Here is a 17,767-nt window from a genome sequence, read left to right as displayed (position 1 = left end):
CCATGTTTAACCAAGGTATTCTAACATGTTTTCATAGTTTTTAAATGGTTAGTTGTCTGATCCACTTGGGATTTTCTCTATACAAGTAGGATGCTAATTTAAATTTCTTCCTCTAAATGGGGAGTCAATTGTCAACACCATTTATAGATGAAATCATTTGAAGTGCTATTTTAAACTATTTTTTACTACATTCACACACGTCTGGATTGAGTATGAATTTGCTTCTCTGTTTTCTTGTTTTATTTGGTCAACTCTAGTATGACAGTTTCAGTTGCTATAGTTTTATAGTTTGTTTTGCTATTTGGTTGGAGTAGAGGCCTTATGAATGCACCACTCAGGTCTCCTTCAAGAGAATCTACTTTGAGGAACATAGTTGGCTGAGTCAGCTGCCATCTCCTTTGGATCCACCATTGCTTTTGTACTGAAGCCATAAATACCTGGAGCTGCTCCCAGCCAGGGACTGTGCACAGCAGGAATACTAACTTTGTCCTATTGTGCCAGAACTCCTCTAACGGACAACTTTGGCTTGGGGAACTTATCAGCCTAGATGAGATTTTCTTAGAACTATACTGCAGTCTGAGGCTCGTTCCACCCCATATTTTCTTCCCTCCCTCCTTTTACAGAGGTCAAACTTGCACTGTGGTCTGCAGGCTTTCCCTGCTGATTCCTGAGCCTGCCTATTTTATCTTTCACAGACATTTTGCCCAATTAATACCGTACCCATCTAATCTCTTCTTGGCATCAGTTTCTCTGAGGACGAAAATTGACATAGGTGGTATAGGGAGTGGTGCAATAAATCAGGCAGTAAAATGGGGTTTGGGCGACAGTTTACTAAGTCTGCAGCATACAGTGGCCACTTGACCACTGATTTCACCAGTAGTGAACTAGGAAAACATCCCAGATGTTGTTGCCTATACAGTGAAGGATACCGGGGAAACAATGCCTACAAGAATTGCAGAGCTGGCTGAATAAGTTGTACTACTGCCTTGCAGAAGGATAATGAGAAGTTGAGGGCTTGTAACACAGTTAAAACCTAAATGGAGGAGAACAAAAACTTCTGCAGATAACCATCTAAAAAACACTAAATTGATACAAAACAATTAGTTGCCAACAGGAATGCCAAAATAAATAGTTGTCTTCTCCAGGAGTCAAAAGCTGCTGTGAGCTCATTTCCACTTCTCTCACTTTTTTCCAGGCTTCAAAGAGCAACCCAGCAATGGTTTTCCCAATCCCTTGGGGTCCTGGCCAGGGTTAAATCATCTGTCTCATAGGTATCCAGGTCAGTGAGATCTTGATTATCCAGTCTTAATCTCCAGCCCCCTTGATCAAGCAACCCAAAAATATCCAATCCCAAGTGTACTCCTCTGGCTCCTACTACTACATGCTAGTTTATTATTTAAATTCCTTTGGTAATCTGTTGTGTGGGAAGAAGCACAAATGAGAAGTTATGCGACTTCACAGGCAGGTAGAGAGGGGTACCTACCTTAGTTCATGATGATTTGACAGTCCTGGTTCCAGTCTACTACTGCGAGTGTTACTTGAAATAAATTCATGGCCCTGTGAAAAATTTCCCCCTTTGCTTTAGCTTAACTTAGGTTGGTTTCTATTCCTTAATACCCAGTTACAGTTTCTCTTTTCCATTTTTACTGCCTACCACCCTAGTCTCAACTCTTATGAGCCTGGAATTTTGTATAAGCCTGTTAAACTTCCATATAATCTAGGTATATACCTTCTCCTTCCAGGTAACTATATTCCTGCCTGATTAAATGCTTTGAAAATATCACCTTGCACTGGCCATCTCCTCTTGTCTCATATTTTTTAATAAAATTTGCTTTCTAATTCTGGTGAAGAATATGCACATGATTTAGGAGTAAAACACTATGTGAAATTGGTTTATAAAATGAAAAGGCTGTTCTACATTCTAAACTTTTAATACCAACTGAAAATGAAGTTGTTAGTCCCTTTATCTGGAACTCTTTCTCAATAGCTGCACATCTTCCACTTTATTTAGGTCTGTGCTCAAATGTTACCTACTCAGGCCATTCTGGGTTATTTTATCTAAAATAGTACTTCTTTATCACTTTATCCCCTTATCTATCCAGTTGTTTTTCTTTAAAGAACCTATTAGAAATGGGAGCAACTATGGGAGAGGTCTTTCTTCAAAGGGGGGCAATTTTACCTCTTACTAGGAGGTATGAACCACTTGTGCAAGCCCTGAGTGTCAGGAGTGTCTACAGAGCCCAAATCCTCGGGCTCCCATTCCATGATTCAAAGCTTCAGGCTTTCCCAACCGAGGCCCTAATAACTGCATAGCCAACTCTCTAAGCTGAGCATTCAAATATCTTCAGAGCTCTGAACTGTCAAATCCCAAGTCTGTTTTTCCACTGTTGGAAATAATGGCCTCTCTGTGAAGTTCCTATTGTTGCCTGACATTTTGTATACTTGTTTACTGTCAGTTTCCATTCACTAAAATGTGAGCATTGTAACTTATGTTCTGTTTACTGATGCATCCCCTGCACATATTATATAGTGCCTGGCTCATAAGTGCTGAATAAATGAATGCTATGATTGGCTGAATTGAACTAAGAAAGATACTGATATTCATTCTACTATCTTAGCTCCAGAAATTCAAGATATTCTATAAGGGAAGGAAAAATGATTGTATAAAAACTGGAATTTATGAGCAGGGAGTTTCAAAAACAAAGAATCTGAAGGAAAAAGTCTTATAAGTACCCAAATTGCACTACCTACCAAAGATGGGCACTCCATTTGATTTGAGTCACTATAAATTAGGGTTTTTAGAAAGTAGTAGCCCTCATAGAAAAACTTTACTAATAAGTAGGGAAAACTACCAAGATTTGAGGGAAGACATAAAGAAGAAAAGTTCAGATATTAAACATAGGCTCTTTGTTAAAGTGGAAATAGGACCTTTTGATGGTCTGTGATAAGTCTGCTAAACAATATTGCTTTGTGGTTCTATTGGTCTCTAGAGTTTAAGAAGTAGCTTCATTTTCCCATATTATTACCTCTTGGGAGTCCCTTTGAAAAAGAAAACTTAAGAAAAACATAAATTATAATTTTGAAATTCTATCATTAAGAATTATTGTCTTCAACAAGGCAAAGAGGGCCAGCCGAGTGGCTCGTTGTTTAAGAGTTGGCTTGTGAGCCCGAGCTCTGAGCAGCAGGGCTGCCGGTTTGGATCCCACGTGGGCCAGTAACACTGTGCCCTCTACAGCTAAGATGGTGAACAACAGCTTGACCTGGAGCTGGGCTGCCCGTGAGTTGCTGGCGAGGGCGTAGGCTGCTGTGAGTGGCTGGCAGTCAGCATGAACAGCTGACAGCTGTCATGAGCTGCCGTGAGCAGTCGTCCAATGGCTGGCAACCGATCCACCTCAGCCAGGAAGAGCGCAATGATCACAATACCAACATAGGCCAGTGAAGCGGCATCCTCCACAACTAGACTGAAGAAAAAAAGGACAGCAACTTGTCTTTTCCCCTTCCCTGATTCCCCAATGCTGTTCCCCCCCGCCCCCCAATTCCTCAATAAAATCTTTAAAAAAAAAAAGGCAAAGAGCGTAAAAAATTGTCACTATTGTAAAATGGAACAATCAAATGTACAAAGCATAGTTTAAATTTAATCTTTCATTTTTCAATTAATCTTCAATATTTCAGAAATTATATCAACATTGCCTAACATGTTATTTTACAAACTGTATATATGTATAATCAATGTTTACTGGTTTAAATACCTACATTTAAAAAATCTTTGGCCAGTTATATTTTTAAAATTTTATGAACTAGTTATGCCTGAGTCCTGAATTTACAAATATTTTTTATCAGATTTATAAAAGTACTGCATATTTCAAGTTATGACTTCCATGAACCATTTACTTTGTAGAATAATAATATGGTAAATGATGGGAATGAACATCTTACAGCTATTACTAATAATTATATCAACAGCTTCTATATGACTGTTTAAAATAACATTTAACTGAAAATCATGATTCTTCCATCCCTTATACCAAGAATATCTATACATACATAATCAAAATATGACTATTTTGTTGAGTAATTTTCCAATATATACTAAATATTTTCTAAATTTGAAAAAAAAATGCTACCTAGTTCTAGTTAGGATCTTATTATATTCACTTCACTATGTTATGGTTTTGTGACCAATTTGAAAGGCAGTATATCATTAAAAACAGATCAAATTAGCTCCCTCAACTCCTTGCTATAGCTGGTAATTGTACTAAAGAAATAGGCACTGGCTTTGACTATGGCAAGTTCCAGACTAAAATCATTGTAGATGAGTAAAGTTGGGCAGAGGTGAGCCATAAGAGGACTAAGAGTATATATGTAGGAAGTGATCCATTAAAGTAGCAAATATGATCTATTATTTCTAAATTTATCAGATATTTCAGAACTATGGGAAAAAAGGGTAATAATCTTTCCTAAGATATATAAATGGTTTAATATATATTTGATTTATAATGTAAATAAGAATGAGAGAATATAGGTACTCTTGAAATTAAAAACTGACACACGTAAAATGAGCATTTTATATTTATAGTATATATAAATCTATACATTAGAAGATATTACTGAAATTTTGCTCCATAGATATCATTCTAGAATTCTCTTTAAAAAATATATATATATATCACCGGGAAGAATTAGATGATGACTGTGAAACAGATTCTCCCATTATAATACTGCTTCTGTCATTCAGAGTTTTGACAACAGTTGTAGCTGGAGACTGGAGCACTTTGCGAGAAAGCCTCATTCTTCCATCAGCTGGATCACGTCCAAAGTATTTCACCTATTTTAAAAAAACAAATTTACAGTTATCGTACATTGAATGACATCCAAATTAAAAGATATTTACATTTACATGGTCCAAATAAGGCAGATTAATGTTTTTACTTGTTCATGAAAGCATAGCTCAATGCTAAGTGAAGGTATATGCTAATAAATATAATTTGGTTAAGCAGATTATAAAAAAGGAAAAGAGATAGGGGCATTTAGTTGCCTAATTACAATCTTCTGTTAGACTCATCTGTGCCTTCTTATTCTCTCCAGGCCAAGTCCCTATACCAGAAGAACAGTCAAAGCCATGGTGAATGATTCTAGACAAGGCTTTTCTGAGCCTAACTGTGCTACAAACTACAGGATTATGCGTAGGTCACTCAGGCTATACAGCTCAAAGGACTATCACACTGGAGGTTATTTGGCTTCACCTGAGACAGAGAAAGTCAGGGGGAAATGTAACAGTTCTTAAGTCTCTTCTGATGTAAAAAAAAAAAAAAGTCTTATACAGAGATATTATGTCTTAGTTCTCATCTTTCCCTAGAGGCTACTTGAACAATGGGACTACAGTTTGGGAATAAACTAGAAGCCTTAGTTACTCAGGTCATGGGTATTAAGCATAACTGGAACAGAATGTGGTGCAGCCAAAAAAACCCAGGCCAGCAGTAAGTTCTTTTATCCACCCATAGGGGACTATAAAAAAGGTCAAATTTGTTATCAGAATTCTAGAACTAAACAACACAGCTTTCATCAAACTCAAAAAACTTAAGCCTCAAGCAGTGTAGAAGCAATTAAAGTCTCAATTCCTCAAATATGACATTCAAGGCCTTCAATAGTTAAATTTATCAGGGTTCTCATGTACTGTTTCCAAATCACTGACTCTGCATAGCCATCACTGACCTGCTCAAGTATTTCTAAAAACTCTAAAGGATCGGATTACTGTTCTAACCGTAAACTCCTTGAGGAAAAGAATTGTTTCTTAAATCCTTAATGAGTCTGTTTAAGCAACCCTAAGGTTACAAAAGAAGCATACCATATAAATAATACAACTCATAGATGCTGATTCGATTCTTTCAGCTTACTTTTTGAAACAAATAATTGAAACTTCATGTACAATTTACAGCTCGAAGGCTAAAAGCTTGAATACAAGTACCTGAATTTCTTGGCCAACTTCTAATCCTAGGGCAGTAGGATGTTTAATCTGAAAGAACATGTTAACTTATTAGTTGTCATGCATAATTAATATCTATGGTAGTATACATTTTTTTACAAGTGAAAAATAACTATTGGTTTTTCTGATTATAAAATCTTAATTATAAAGATTAAAAATAATACAGAAGTATTCAGATGATAGTAAAAATCATTCAAAACCCTTTACTTGTAGATAAACTTGCTAACACTAATGAGTATCTCTTCAATTGTCTCCCTATTTAATGTGTGTGTACTGAATTTGTAAAACTGGACCTTACTGAGCTTGTTTCATCCAATAATATGTTGAAGATATTTTTTCATATCATTAAATAAAACATTACAGTTGAGCATTCAAATGACATAATTTGTATAACCAATCCTCTAAAAATGGTCATTTAATTTGTTTTAAATTCTAGTGTTGCAAATGTTAATAATTGGCAAATATAGGTGAAAGGTATATGGGTACTTTCCAAAATAAAAAGTTGAGGAAAAATAAATTGCAGTGTTGCAATGACTATGTATTCATCTACTTTAACTATCCTCTACACTTGGAACTCATAGGTCTAAAGGTACTCATATACATTTACCAAATACTTTTCCAAAAAGTTTGTCACAATTTACATTCCTATCAACAGTATTTGAGAAGTCCATTTATTCTCCACATTTGTACCACACTGGGAATTTTCAACTATCTGAAAGTTGAAAAATGGTAGCTTGGTTTTATTTGCATTTTAAAAAATTGCTGTAGGTATTGAATATCTTGGTAGGCTTAATTAAAAAAAAATGGTTTATTCATGTTTTTCGCTCGTTTTCCTATTGATATTCATCCTTATTGATTTATTCAAGCTCTTTGTATATGAAGCCTTTGCCACATGTTAAAAGCATTTTTTCCCTAACTTGCTGTTTGTCTTTGAACTTTATTGTAATTTTGCCATATAATTTTAAAAATTATGTGTTCAAATTTTATCTATTTACATTTTTGGCTTTGATATCATGCTGAGAAATATTTACCAAGTCCCAAGATTATTAAAGTACATATTTTCTTCTAAAGTCCTCCCTCAGCATGCCCCATGCCCACATTTTATTTTTCTTCTTTCACCACCTTAAATTCTTTTTTTTTTTAACATTTAGCTCATTGATCAAGATAAGAGTTTGATATAAAAAGAGTAGAAATCCTGCTTTATGATAATAATCAGCTGTACCAATATGATTTATTGAGTAATCTTTGATTCTTCACTCACTAAAAATACAATATTTAGCGTGTATGATAGTCACATGTATATAACTGGGTTTATTTTTTGTCTTTTTTTTTTTGTTGCATGGATTGTCTATTTCTGGGCCAGTAATACTGTTTTATTCTCTTTAGTTTTATATTTTAATATATGGTAAAACAGACATTAGTATTATTCTTCTGTACCCCATAGTTTTCATAATCTGTCAAATGTATAAACTGTAACAAAGATTAAATAAATTGAAAAACAACCTGAAAATTATCTTGCCATGACTGGTTTGGTCAAGAAAAGTGGGCTGTTTTACAGCTAGGTATTTTTAGTAACTGCTATGTGTTAAGATGTTATTCTACCTCAAAACATTCAAGAGTGTTTCTATTCCATCATGGAAGGAGAAACACAAATATTTGTGTTAAACAAAGTAAAACTTTTGTCAGCAGCACCTCTGTCATTTTTGGTTTTCTGTATTAGGCCAGTATTCTATTCTCATCAACCTAGGAAATTTCACTATGGTTCTTTCAAGGCAGTTTTAAAAATAGTCATGGGCCAGCCGAGTGGCGTGTTGGTTAAGAGCTGGCTTGGTATGCCAGCTCTGAGCAGCAGGGCCCCGGTTTGGATCCCACATGAGGGCCAGTGACATTGCCCTCTACAGCTAAGATAGTGAAAAACAGCTCGACCTGGAGCTGGGCTGCCACGAGTTGCCGGCGATGGCGTAGGCTGCAGCCCCTGCTGCAGTGGGCTGCCATAAGCTACCATGTATGGCTGGCAGCCAGCGTGAGTGGCCGGCAGCCAGTGTGAGCTGCAAGAACCGCTGTGAGTGGCCATTTAGAGGTTGGTGACTGATCTGCCTCACCCAGGAAGAGCGCAATGATAATACCAACATGGGCCAGTGAAGCAACATCCTCCACAACTAGACTGAAGAACAAAAGGACAGCAATTTGTCTGTTCCCCTTCCCTGATTCCCCAGTGCTGTTCCCTTCCCCCAATTCCCCAATAAAAATCTTAAAAAAAAAAAAGTCATATCAGTCTTTTTATTTTTACCTTTCGTTGATCAAGTTGTGAGTTATGAAGTAGTACTGCAGTCATATTGGGATATAGTTTAACCATTACTCCAGAGTCTCTATAAAAAGGAAATAAACCTGGTTAAAACATTAAGTATCTGTGTATCTGCTGATAATCAAATGGTGATTATGTTTTCATAGAACTAAGTAAAAAAAAAAAAACAATCCCTCCAGTACATGTTTTTATAATATAAAAAGTAGGATTACCTAAAAGGGATACTTATTTTTTTTCAATTAAAAATAAACACCATATAGTCAGCCCTCGACACAAGGGTTTGTCTTCCTCGCGTGTGAAAAAAAAAGTAAAAAAAAATATATATATATATACACCATATATTTAAATACTTCTGAAGCAAACAACAGAGAAAAGAGAAAAATGTGCAGTAAAAGCTTTTAGAATATATATTCTTCTGTATTTCTTTTTATAGTATTTTCCAAATAATTTTGAAATGACATTAAATAGTTTAAAATAGTTCAGTATTTTCATTAACCTATTACATAATGAGTGATGGAATGGGGTTAGATAAACTGGGATACTTATTTCATTAACAAATTTCATTATTTTCTCTAATCTAAAATAAACCATTCATTTCTTAGTTTTCACCTGTGATATTAAATTGTCCCATTGCCTTTTATTATTCATTTCAAATTGCTTTGAACATTCATACTATATCTGATAATTTATTCTTTCTTAAAAAGGGGATGTTTCTGATCCTGAAAATCTAATCTTTTTATCTGGTAAAAAAAATACTTTAGGGCCGGCCGAGTGGCTCAGTTGGTTAAGAGCTCGCTCAAGGGTTTGAGCTCTGAGCAACAGCGGTTCGAGTCCAGCCTGAGCTGAGCAGCCGCTGAGCTGCCAACAGGTGGCAGGATAGCTCAGCTAAAAAAAAAAAAAATACTTTGAGGTTGAAACTGGCATTTTAAAAAAATGCACTACTTAAGCATTAAATAAATAGTATTATCTTTAAAAGAAACCCACAAGAAACTACCAAAAAAAGAAAAAGCAAAAAGAAAGAAAAAGGAAATACTGTTGAGTCTATTTTGGTCTGTTAACTGTTTACTGGGAAAATTAAAATGGTGGAACATTTGGTTAAACAATTCAGTTAGAAGAATCTAATAATCATAGATTATAATTATATAATTATAAAAAATCTACACACTGGTTTATACCGTAAAAATAATTAATGATGTCAACTAAAATTAAAAATAAATTTTAAAAAGTAATGATTATATGGTAATTGATGTATAATCTAAACATATGATTTCAAAGTAAATAAAGCAAACATATGAAGTTAACATGGGCTTGTAATATAACTCTTAAAAAACAACAACAGCACATCATATTACTTGATATTACCTGATTTCAGTTATTGTGGCGGTATATACTGCTCCAAATTCTAATTGCTGTTCTTGCTGTAAGTGCAAAATAAGCCATAAGTCATAAAGAAAACAGCAACAAAAAGTAGAAAAAAGTAACTATTATGAGATTATACTTACATCATCTTTGCAGATTTCGGTAATGAAGTCTCTTGCCTCATGCATAGCACTGGGTGTTGGTGCAAATACAGAAAATGTTTCTTCATCCACCTGACTAATGGTTACACCTTTTGAAAATAATTTAACATATTAAAGTTAACTTGCTCATTTCAGTGGAGACTAGTCTTAAAAGTAGATGTAAGAGGAGGAGAGCAAACTGGAAGTAGCTGGGCAGGGCTGTGCTGTGCTTAATCACTGCTTTAGGAACGAAGGGATTCACTCCCTGACAAATACACATTGCACACCTGCTATGTATCCAACATTGTGTTAGCCAATGTCCCCTCTTTCTTGCAGCCCGTAATCTGGTGGGATAAAGCATATACATTCTAATTTTGGAGGGCGTGGTTTTGCTCGCTTAATTGTAACTAGAAACTATATTAGAAGCCTTTCCTCACCTTTTCTTTTTTCTCCCTCTTACCCTCCAGAGTTGCAACACGTGGATAAAGGATGAAATATCAGTTCCTTAATCTTAACTAGCTAAGGGGACTGCTTCTCACTCTCCTTCAATAGCCTCAAAGCTGGTAAGTACTAGGTAACCCAAAGATTGCTTCCATAAAAAACAAATCAAAGCATACTATTTCTATGTATACTCTTTAAATAAGAGTCTAAATAAGACTAAGTGAAAAATAGCAGAAGTAATTGTAAGAGAAAATTAAAGTAAAACTCCTCTAAAGTGAAAAACTAAACATTTTCTAAATGTTTGATTTTAAATTGTTGCAAAAAAAACTGAGGAATTCGAGGTCATCCTTCTTGAATATAGTTAAGGATGATAATTTGCTAATCTATAAATAGGCATACAGAAAACTTACAGTAAAGATATGTCAATGTTATATCCTTTTCTCTTGGTCTTTCTCTTATTTATCAAACATATTTTTGGAGCAATACAAGAGATGAAATGGCAAACTTACATGGCCTAGCATTAAATAAAATACCCCATCTTCATACAACTCTTACCTGTTTCAGCCTGAAGTTTTTTTAAATGATATCCACCTGGTCCAACAAATTTTGCTCGTTTTGATAATGGAACCTGAACAGTTTCTGAAATGTAGTACAGACAACAACATAAATAATTCAAATACATATAGGAATCTAAAACATGTTCTGGTCACTCAAGATTTTTTAAATTTTGGCCTAGAAAGATGTAAAATAAATAGTTCAGTATGAAATAGAAAAAGTATGTTACTTGACGAAAACTACTGAAAGTTCTAATGTCAAGAATAGCCCCCAAATTTAAAGTATTTAGACTCTAAAATTATTTAAAATAGTTTTGTTTTATGTATGGAGTTAAAAAAATTTAAAAATATTAATATACTTTCATATATTAATGTTTATCTTATTAAATCAGTAATAATTTTAATGTATTACCTACAACAGGTCCACTTTCTTTTCTAGATGCTCGAGGTTTTGAAATAGTTTTGTTCATAATCTGTAATATCTCCTTCTTTGCCACTAGAAGAGATTAAAAACATTAACAATTATAATTACATAAAATAAATGTGATCAGATATAGCAGTATTCTTAGTTTTTATGGCATAAAATCCAAACTCTTTAGCTTACTAATCAAAGCTCTTCACACCCCAATTACCTTGACAATTCTACTCCTATTTCCTTCTCTATAAATCCTATCTTAGAGAGTTACTTAATTTGTAAAAATTGAGTTTTCACTGGTCTCCCTCCCACTTTGGTGGTTAGTCATGTGCCTAACAACATAATATTTCTTGATCTAGGTTGTTACATGACACTTCATTCTCTAAAGCACTATTTTTAATAAGCCTATCTTTTATAACAAGCCTAAGGGAAATTATAGTTCCAGTAACAAACTAGACGATGAAAGAAGAATAAGGGACACTAGCTTAGCTTACCTGAGGCTTGTTGAATGGCCTCCATTACAATTTTTAATGGAATCCCAGGTAATTTAATATCAGCCTAATAAGGAAAAGCCAAAAAATTATATAAATATTGATTCATGATACTATTATACATATTGTAAAAGTGAAACAAAATAGGTTTAAAAATACCTGTAATGCAGTTATTCCCTTATTAGTGCCGGCTATTTTGAAATCCATATCACCATTGTAATCTTCAATACCCTTAAGGAATTTAAGAATTTATGATATAGTTTTAAACAAAAACAAAATTCACCCATCGTCATTGTAGAGGAATTTTAAAAAATAGCTTTAGAAGTAACCATGTCCTCTAAGACTACACACAAAGAAATATCTTCTACATTAACAACTACTTCCAATTTGTGACTTTTCAAGTACAAATATTTTACCAGAAAATCACTGTTTTTAGATGTTTTTCTCCCATAAATGCATAAGGATTAATTTATGGTCATCCTGAAGTGAGCCATATTATGGAAAATTACACCGTAATATTTATTTTTAACTCACATCCTATCAAATCCGAGGCAAATATGCAGAGGAAGAAAGAACAAGGACCTATATATCTTGAGTCCTAGCTTAGGATGCTTGTAAAGTGTGTGTGTGTGTGTGTCTGTGTTTATATAAAATCTTCACCACTGAATATTTGAAAATATGAATATACTTGCCAGAATATCTGTCAGCAAACGATAATCTTCTATTTCATCCTTGTCAGGACTGTTTTTGGTGACCAATCCTATTGCTACACCTGCGACAGCAGATGAAATTGGAACCCCTATAATTGAGAAAAAGAACTTGTATATGACGTGTACATCAGCTTAACACACACACACACACACACACATCATTTTGTTGACAGTTATTTTAATGTAAGCAGATGGTGTTCTAAATTGACAATCACCAAAACTAATTTGAAAGGTCTTTTTTTTTAAGGTTTTTATTGGGGAATTGGAACAGCGCTGGAGAACTGGGGGAAGGGGAACAGACAAGTTCTATCCTTTTGCTCTTCAGTCCAGTTATGGAGGACGTTGCTTCACTGGCCCAAGTTGGGACCATCATTGCGCTCTTCCCGGTGAGGCAGATCAGTCGCCGGCTTCTGGATGGCTGCTCACAGCGGCTGCTGGCCGCTCACGCTGGCTGCTGGCTACACATGGTAGCCCCTGGCAACCCACTGCAGCAGGGGCTGCAGCCTACGCCATCGCTGGTGACTCACGGCAGCCCAGCTCCAGGTTGAGCTGTTGTTCGGCATCTTAGCTGTAGAGGGCAGTGTCACTGGCCCTCATATGTGGGATCCAAACCGGGGCCCTCTGGCATCCCAAGCCAGCTCTTAACCAATGCGCCACTCGGCTGGCCCTGAAAGGTCTTAATAATAAGCTGACTACCTCATTTCTTCTTAAACATACGAGGTATGATAAAAAAGTAAGGTGAATGCTGCTGCCGAGTGCCATCCAACAGAAAGGCAGGGATTTGCAATACAGGAAGTGGTGTGTTGAACCTTAGTACAGTGTGTGACAAGTTTCAACTTGTTCAGTGCAGTCAGTTGGGTGTGAGTTACAGTTAAGAGAATGTGTGTTTTAAAGTGTGTCGTGGGCCGGTTGAGTGGCGCGTTGGTTGGGAGTAGGCCTGGGACGCCAGAGGGCCCCCGGTGCGGATCCCACATATGAGGGCCAGTGACACTGCCCTCTACAGCTAAGATGCTGAACAACAGCTCGACATGGAGCTGGGCTGCTGTGGGTCGCCGGTGACGGTGTAGGCTGCAGCCCCTGCTGCAGTGGGTTGCCATGGGCTGCTGTGTGTGGCCGGCAGCCAGCGTGAGCGGCCAGCAACTGCCGTGAGTGGCTGTCCAGAAGCTGGCAACTGATCTGCCTCACCCGGGAAGAGCGCAATGATGGTGCCAACTTGGGTCAGTGGGGCGACGTCCTCCACAACTGGACTGAGGAACAAAAGGACAGCAACTTGTCTGTTCCTCTTCCCCCAATTCCCTAGCACTGTTCCCATACCCCAATTCCCCAATAAAAAATCTTAAAAAAAATAAAATAAAGTGTCATAAATCATGGATCACAAACAACACATTAACATGAAGTTTTGTTTCAAACTACAAAAAGTGCTAAAGAAACAGACAAAATATTAAAATTAGTTTATGGTGATGCTGCAGTGACCATGAAGATCATTTACAAGTGATCTGAGCAATTTTGTAATGGTTATGAATTGACTGAAGATGAGGAGATCGGGGAGTCCTTCCAACATCAAAAACCCAAGAGAATGTTTAAAGAGTAAACGAAATGATTCAATCAAACAGGCAATTGACTTAGGGAAATTTCTGAGGAGATGAACATCTCTTATGGTTCCATTCAAAGCATTTGAACAACAGATTTGAACATGAGGCGAGTGAGTGAGAAATGTGTTCTACGTGTTTTGACTGTCGAACAAAAGGAACAGCATTAGTCAATGTCGTTGGAGTTGCACAATTGTGCCACATCAGATTCCAGATTTTTTTTTACATTGGGGGAGAGGAACAGTGTGGGGGAACGGGGGAAGGAGACCTGCCAAGTTGTTCTTCAATCTTCATTGTGGAGGGCGCCAGGCGCTATCTGGCTGCCCGTCAGCAGCTCTGGCTTCTAAGCTCAAGGTGCTCTGTTCAATCTTAGTTGCAGGTGGGTGTAGCCACCATCCCTTGTGGGAGTCAACCAGCAGCCTTGTTGTTAAGAGCACACATTCTATCCACTGAGCCATCCGGGTGGCAGCTCAGCTCAAGGTGCTGAGTTCAGTCATAGTTGCAGGAGGGCGTAGCCCACCATTGAACAGGCAGTCTTGTTGTTAGGAGCACGTGCTCTCACCAGCTGAGCCATCCTGCCACCTGTTGACAGCTCATCTGGGGTGCAATGTCATTGGCCCATGTGGGAATTGAACCGGTGGCCCTGTTGCTCAGAGCTCGTGCTCTTAAGCTAACTTTTAACCAAGTGAGCCCAGATTCCAGCTTTTTAAGACAAGTCATCACGGGAGATGAAACTTGGGTCTATGGTTATGATCCTGAGACCAAGTTTTAGAGTTCTCAATGGAAATATCACCCAGTTCTCCTCGTGTGAAAAAAGCACTCCATTCAAGATCTAATATTAAGGTGATGTTAATCGTGGTTTTTTTACCTTGATGGAATTGTGTGAGCTGTTTGTACCCAGGAATACTATGGTGAACTCTGAATGTTATAAGGGCTTATTAGAGCGTTTAAGAAACGATGTGCATAGAAACAGCCTGAGAAATGGGCAAATGGTTTCATCCTCTATCATGACATCGCCCCTTGTCACACATTGCTTCTGGTACAGCAATTTCTGTCAAATAAAAACATTAGCGTGTGTCCTCACCCACCTTATTCACTGGATCTGGCACTGTGCAACTCTGGCTCTTCCCCAAAGTCAAAATGACCATGAAAGGTAAACATTTTGAATTGATTAAGGACATCAAGGCAGCCACGACAGTGGAACTAAAGACATTCACGAAAGAGGACTTCCAGAACTGCTTCAGATGGGATAAGAGTATTCGAAGCAAAGGGAAGTATTTTGAGGGGGATTAATGGCAATGTTCTTTTACTGTAATAATTTTGTTTTATTTAAACATTCGCCATATTGTTTGATCACACCTCGTATAATAAAAGCCCCTTAAAACAATTTTAACAGGTAATCACTGTTCGCAGCAAAAACCTCTAACAGCAAATTAAACTCAATCAGTTTCTTTGCCTTTTTTGCTTTTGGTGCCTTCTTCTTTTTCCCCCTCAAAAGTAACTGTGTATTTGATAAATCCTTCCAGCCTGAACCCCTCAGTCCACCTTCCCATGACAGCTACCATTAGGTTTTCTGTGTATCCTCCCAGAAAATTTATGTGTAAGTGTAATCTTTTATTTTCTTTACTCATGGTGCATACTAAATGCATTCACTATTCTGCATCTTGCGTTTTCCACTTAATAACATCTTGGATATTGACAACATAATACCACACAAAGCTCTACTTACTCTTGAATGGCTGCATAGTACTCCTCATATGTTTATAAGCCACACAGTAGAAGTGGGATTACTGAGTCAAACGGTGTGTGGCTTTACATTTGCTATACTGTCAAACTGCCTTCCAAAGAGTGTAGCATTTTATCCTTTTACCAGCAGTATATGAGGGTGCCTGCTATTTTACATTGTTGTTAATTCTTGTCAAATCTTTTGGCCTTTGCCCATCTAAAAGGTAAAAGCGATAGCTTATTGTATTTAATTTGATTTCTGTTTTTGAGTGAGGTTGAACTTTTTTCCCATGTTTGTAAACCATTTGTTTCTTTTTCGGTGAACTGCCTATTCATGGCCTTCAACCATTTTCCTTTTGGGTGTTAGTCTTCTTACTAATTCACAAGGGCTCTTTGAATATGGACAGATCTTTGTTAAATATAAATGTAGAATATTATAGTAAATAAAATATATGAAATATAATTTTCTAGTCTGATGACTATTTTTTGTGATTTTTTTCCTATACAGAATTTTAAAAATTATATGTAATCATGGTTCCTAGATTTTGCTTAGAAAGGTTTTACTTTTTCAAGATTTTGATAAATCTTCCGTTTCATCTTTTAAAAAGTTTAGGGCTGGCTGAGTGGCTCGGTGATTAAGAGTTGGCTTGGGAGTGCGAGCTCTGAGCAGCAGGGCCGCCGGTTCAGATCCCACATGGGCCAGTGATGCTGCACCCTCTACAGCTAAAATGGTGAACAACAGCTTGACCTGGAGCTGGGCTGCTATGAGTCACCGGCGATGGTGTACGCTGCAGTGGGCTGTCATGAGCCAACATGAGTGGCTGGCATTCAGCGTGAGCAGCTGGCAGCTGGCGTGAGCAGCCGTCTAATGGCTGGCAACTGACTGCCTCAACCAGGAAGAGCGCAGTGATCACAATACCAACAAGGGCCAGTGAAGCGACGTCCTCCACAACTAGACTGAAGGACAAAAGGACAGCAACTTGTCTGTTCCCCTCCCCAAGTTCCCCAATAAAATCATAAAAAATGAAAAGTTTAAATTTTGATCACTTGGGTTTATTTGGTATAATGGAGTGTGGTAGGGATCTCATTTCATATTCTCCAAGCATCTCACTTATGCCCATTGTTGTAACTATCACCTATAATGGTGATGGTTTAAAAATCACACACACACATATTTGTTTTTTCCAAAATGTAATCACCCCAATAAATCCTTTTTTTCTTCTGCATTCCCTATCTCGGTTGAAAGCAACTTAGTAGACATTCATGCCAGAAACAACACTTGTTTTCCTCATTTCCTATATCATATCAGATCTTAAAGACCTGATTAGTTTGTCCTCTAAAGTTTTCAGAAAGTTCTCCTTTCCCCTAAATATTGAAATGTCCATTGTTACTCCTTTAGTTCAAGTCAGCATTATTTGTTGCCCTGCCAACAAGTCTACCTGTCTGGTTTCCCAGATTTTAGTCTCTCTTCTCAGCTCCTATTATCTCCTGCTGCATCCCCTAAGGCTATCATCTAAGCTGGGAAAAACTACCTTAAAAAAAAAAAAAAAAAAAAAAAAAAAAAATGACAGCAACTTGTCTGTTCCCCTTCCCCCAGTTCCCCAGCACTGTTCCCATCCCCCCAATTCCCCAATAAAAAAATCTTTAAAAAAAAAAGGCAGATTCAAATCATGCCACTCTTCTACATAAAATTCTCAAATACCCAATTATCTGCTCTCAGGAAATTATACATGTTCTGTGATCAAAAAAGTTTGGGAAATAGTACATATTCTGTTCCTAGAGATTCAAGTCATATTTACATACTGAGGTTTATTTAACCCATATTATATAAAACTGCTTAACCCTGCTCAAATGTACTTTAGACCACAGTAATTTTTTTCATGGTATACAATAATGAACATCTTATGGAACCCTGAGTTGGGAAATATTGGATTTAAATTCAAACTCCTTAACACAACAATGACCTTTAAAATTTGGACTCTGTTACTTCATCACTTCTTTCCAATACATTTCAGAAACACACTAAACTGCTTCATAACTTTGCACATGCTGTTT

General features: G+C 36.8%; 1 protein-coding gene across 2 annotated transcripts in view; it reads right to left on the bottom strand.

The window, feature by feature from the left end:
• Positions 1 to 3,615: 3,615 nt before the first annotated feature.
• The window catches only part of PNPT1 (polyribonucleotide nucleotidyltransferase 1), a 44,954-nt gene continuing 30,802 nt past the window's right edge, over positions 3,616 to 17,767 (bottom strand). For both annotated transcript variants that reach the window (XM_019624706.1, XM_019624707.1), the window contains exons 19-28: positions 12,381 to 12,487; positions 11,848 to 11,919; positions 11,692 to 11,755; positions 11,195 to 11,278; positions 10,784 to 10,867; positions 9,791 to 9,897; positions 9,651 to 9,706; positions 8,274 to 8,352; positions 5,966 to 6,013; positions 3,616 to 4,825 (exon numbers count right to left, since the gene is read on the bottom strand). In XM_019624706.1, the coding sequence (XP_019480251.1) occupies positions 4,667 to 4,825; positions 5,966 to 6,013; positions 8,274 to 8,352; positions 9,651 to 9,706; positions 9,791 to 9,897; positions 10,784 to 10,867; positions 11,195 to 11,278; positions 11,692 to 11,755; positions 11,848 to 11,919; positions 12,381 to 12,487 (860 nt within the window). In that variant the 3' untranslated portion in view covers positions 3,616 to 4,666. The remainder of the gene's footprint in view (positions 4,826 to 5,965; positions 6,014 to 8,273; positions 8,353 to 9,650; positions 9,707 to 9,790; positions 9,898 to 10,783; positions 10,868 to 11,194; positions 11,279 to 11,691; positions 11,756 to 11,847; positions 11,920 to 12,380; positions 12,488 to 17,767) is intronic.

Source organism: Hipposideros armiger, unplaced genomic scaffold, assembly GCF_001890085.2.
Source record: "Hipposideros armiger isolate ML-2016 unplaced genomic scaffold, ASM189008v1 scaffold_602, whole genome shotgun sequence".
Classification (NCBI taxonomy): Eukaryota; Metazoa; Chordata; class Mammalia; order Chiroptera; family Hipposideridae; genus Hipposideros; species Hipposideros armiger.
The sequence above is the reverse complement of the archived record's forward strand: the minus strand, read 5'-3'. Positions and strand labels throughout refer to the sequence as shown.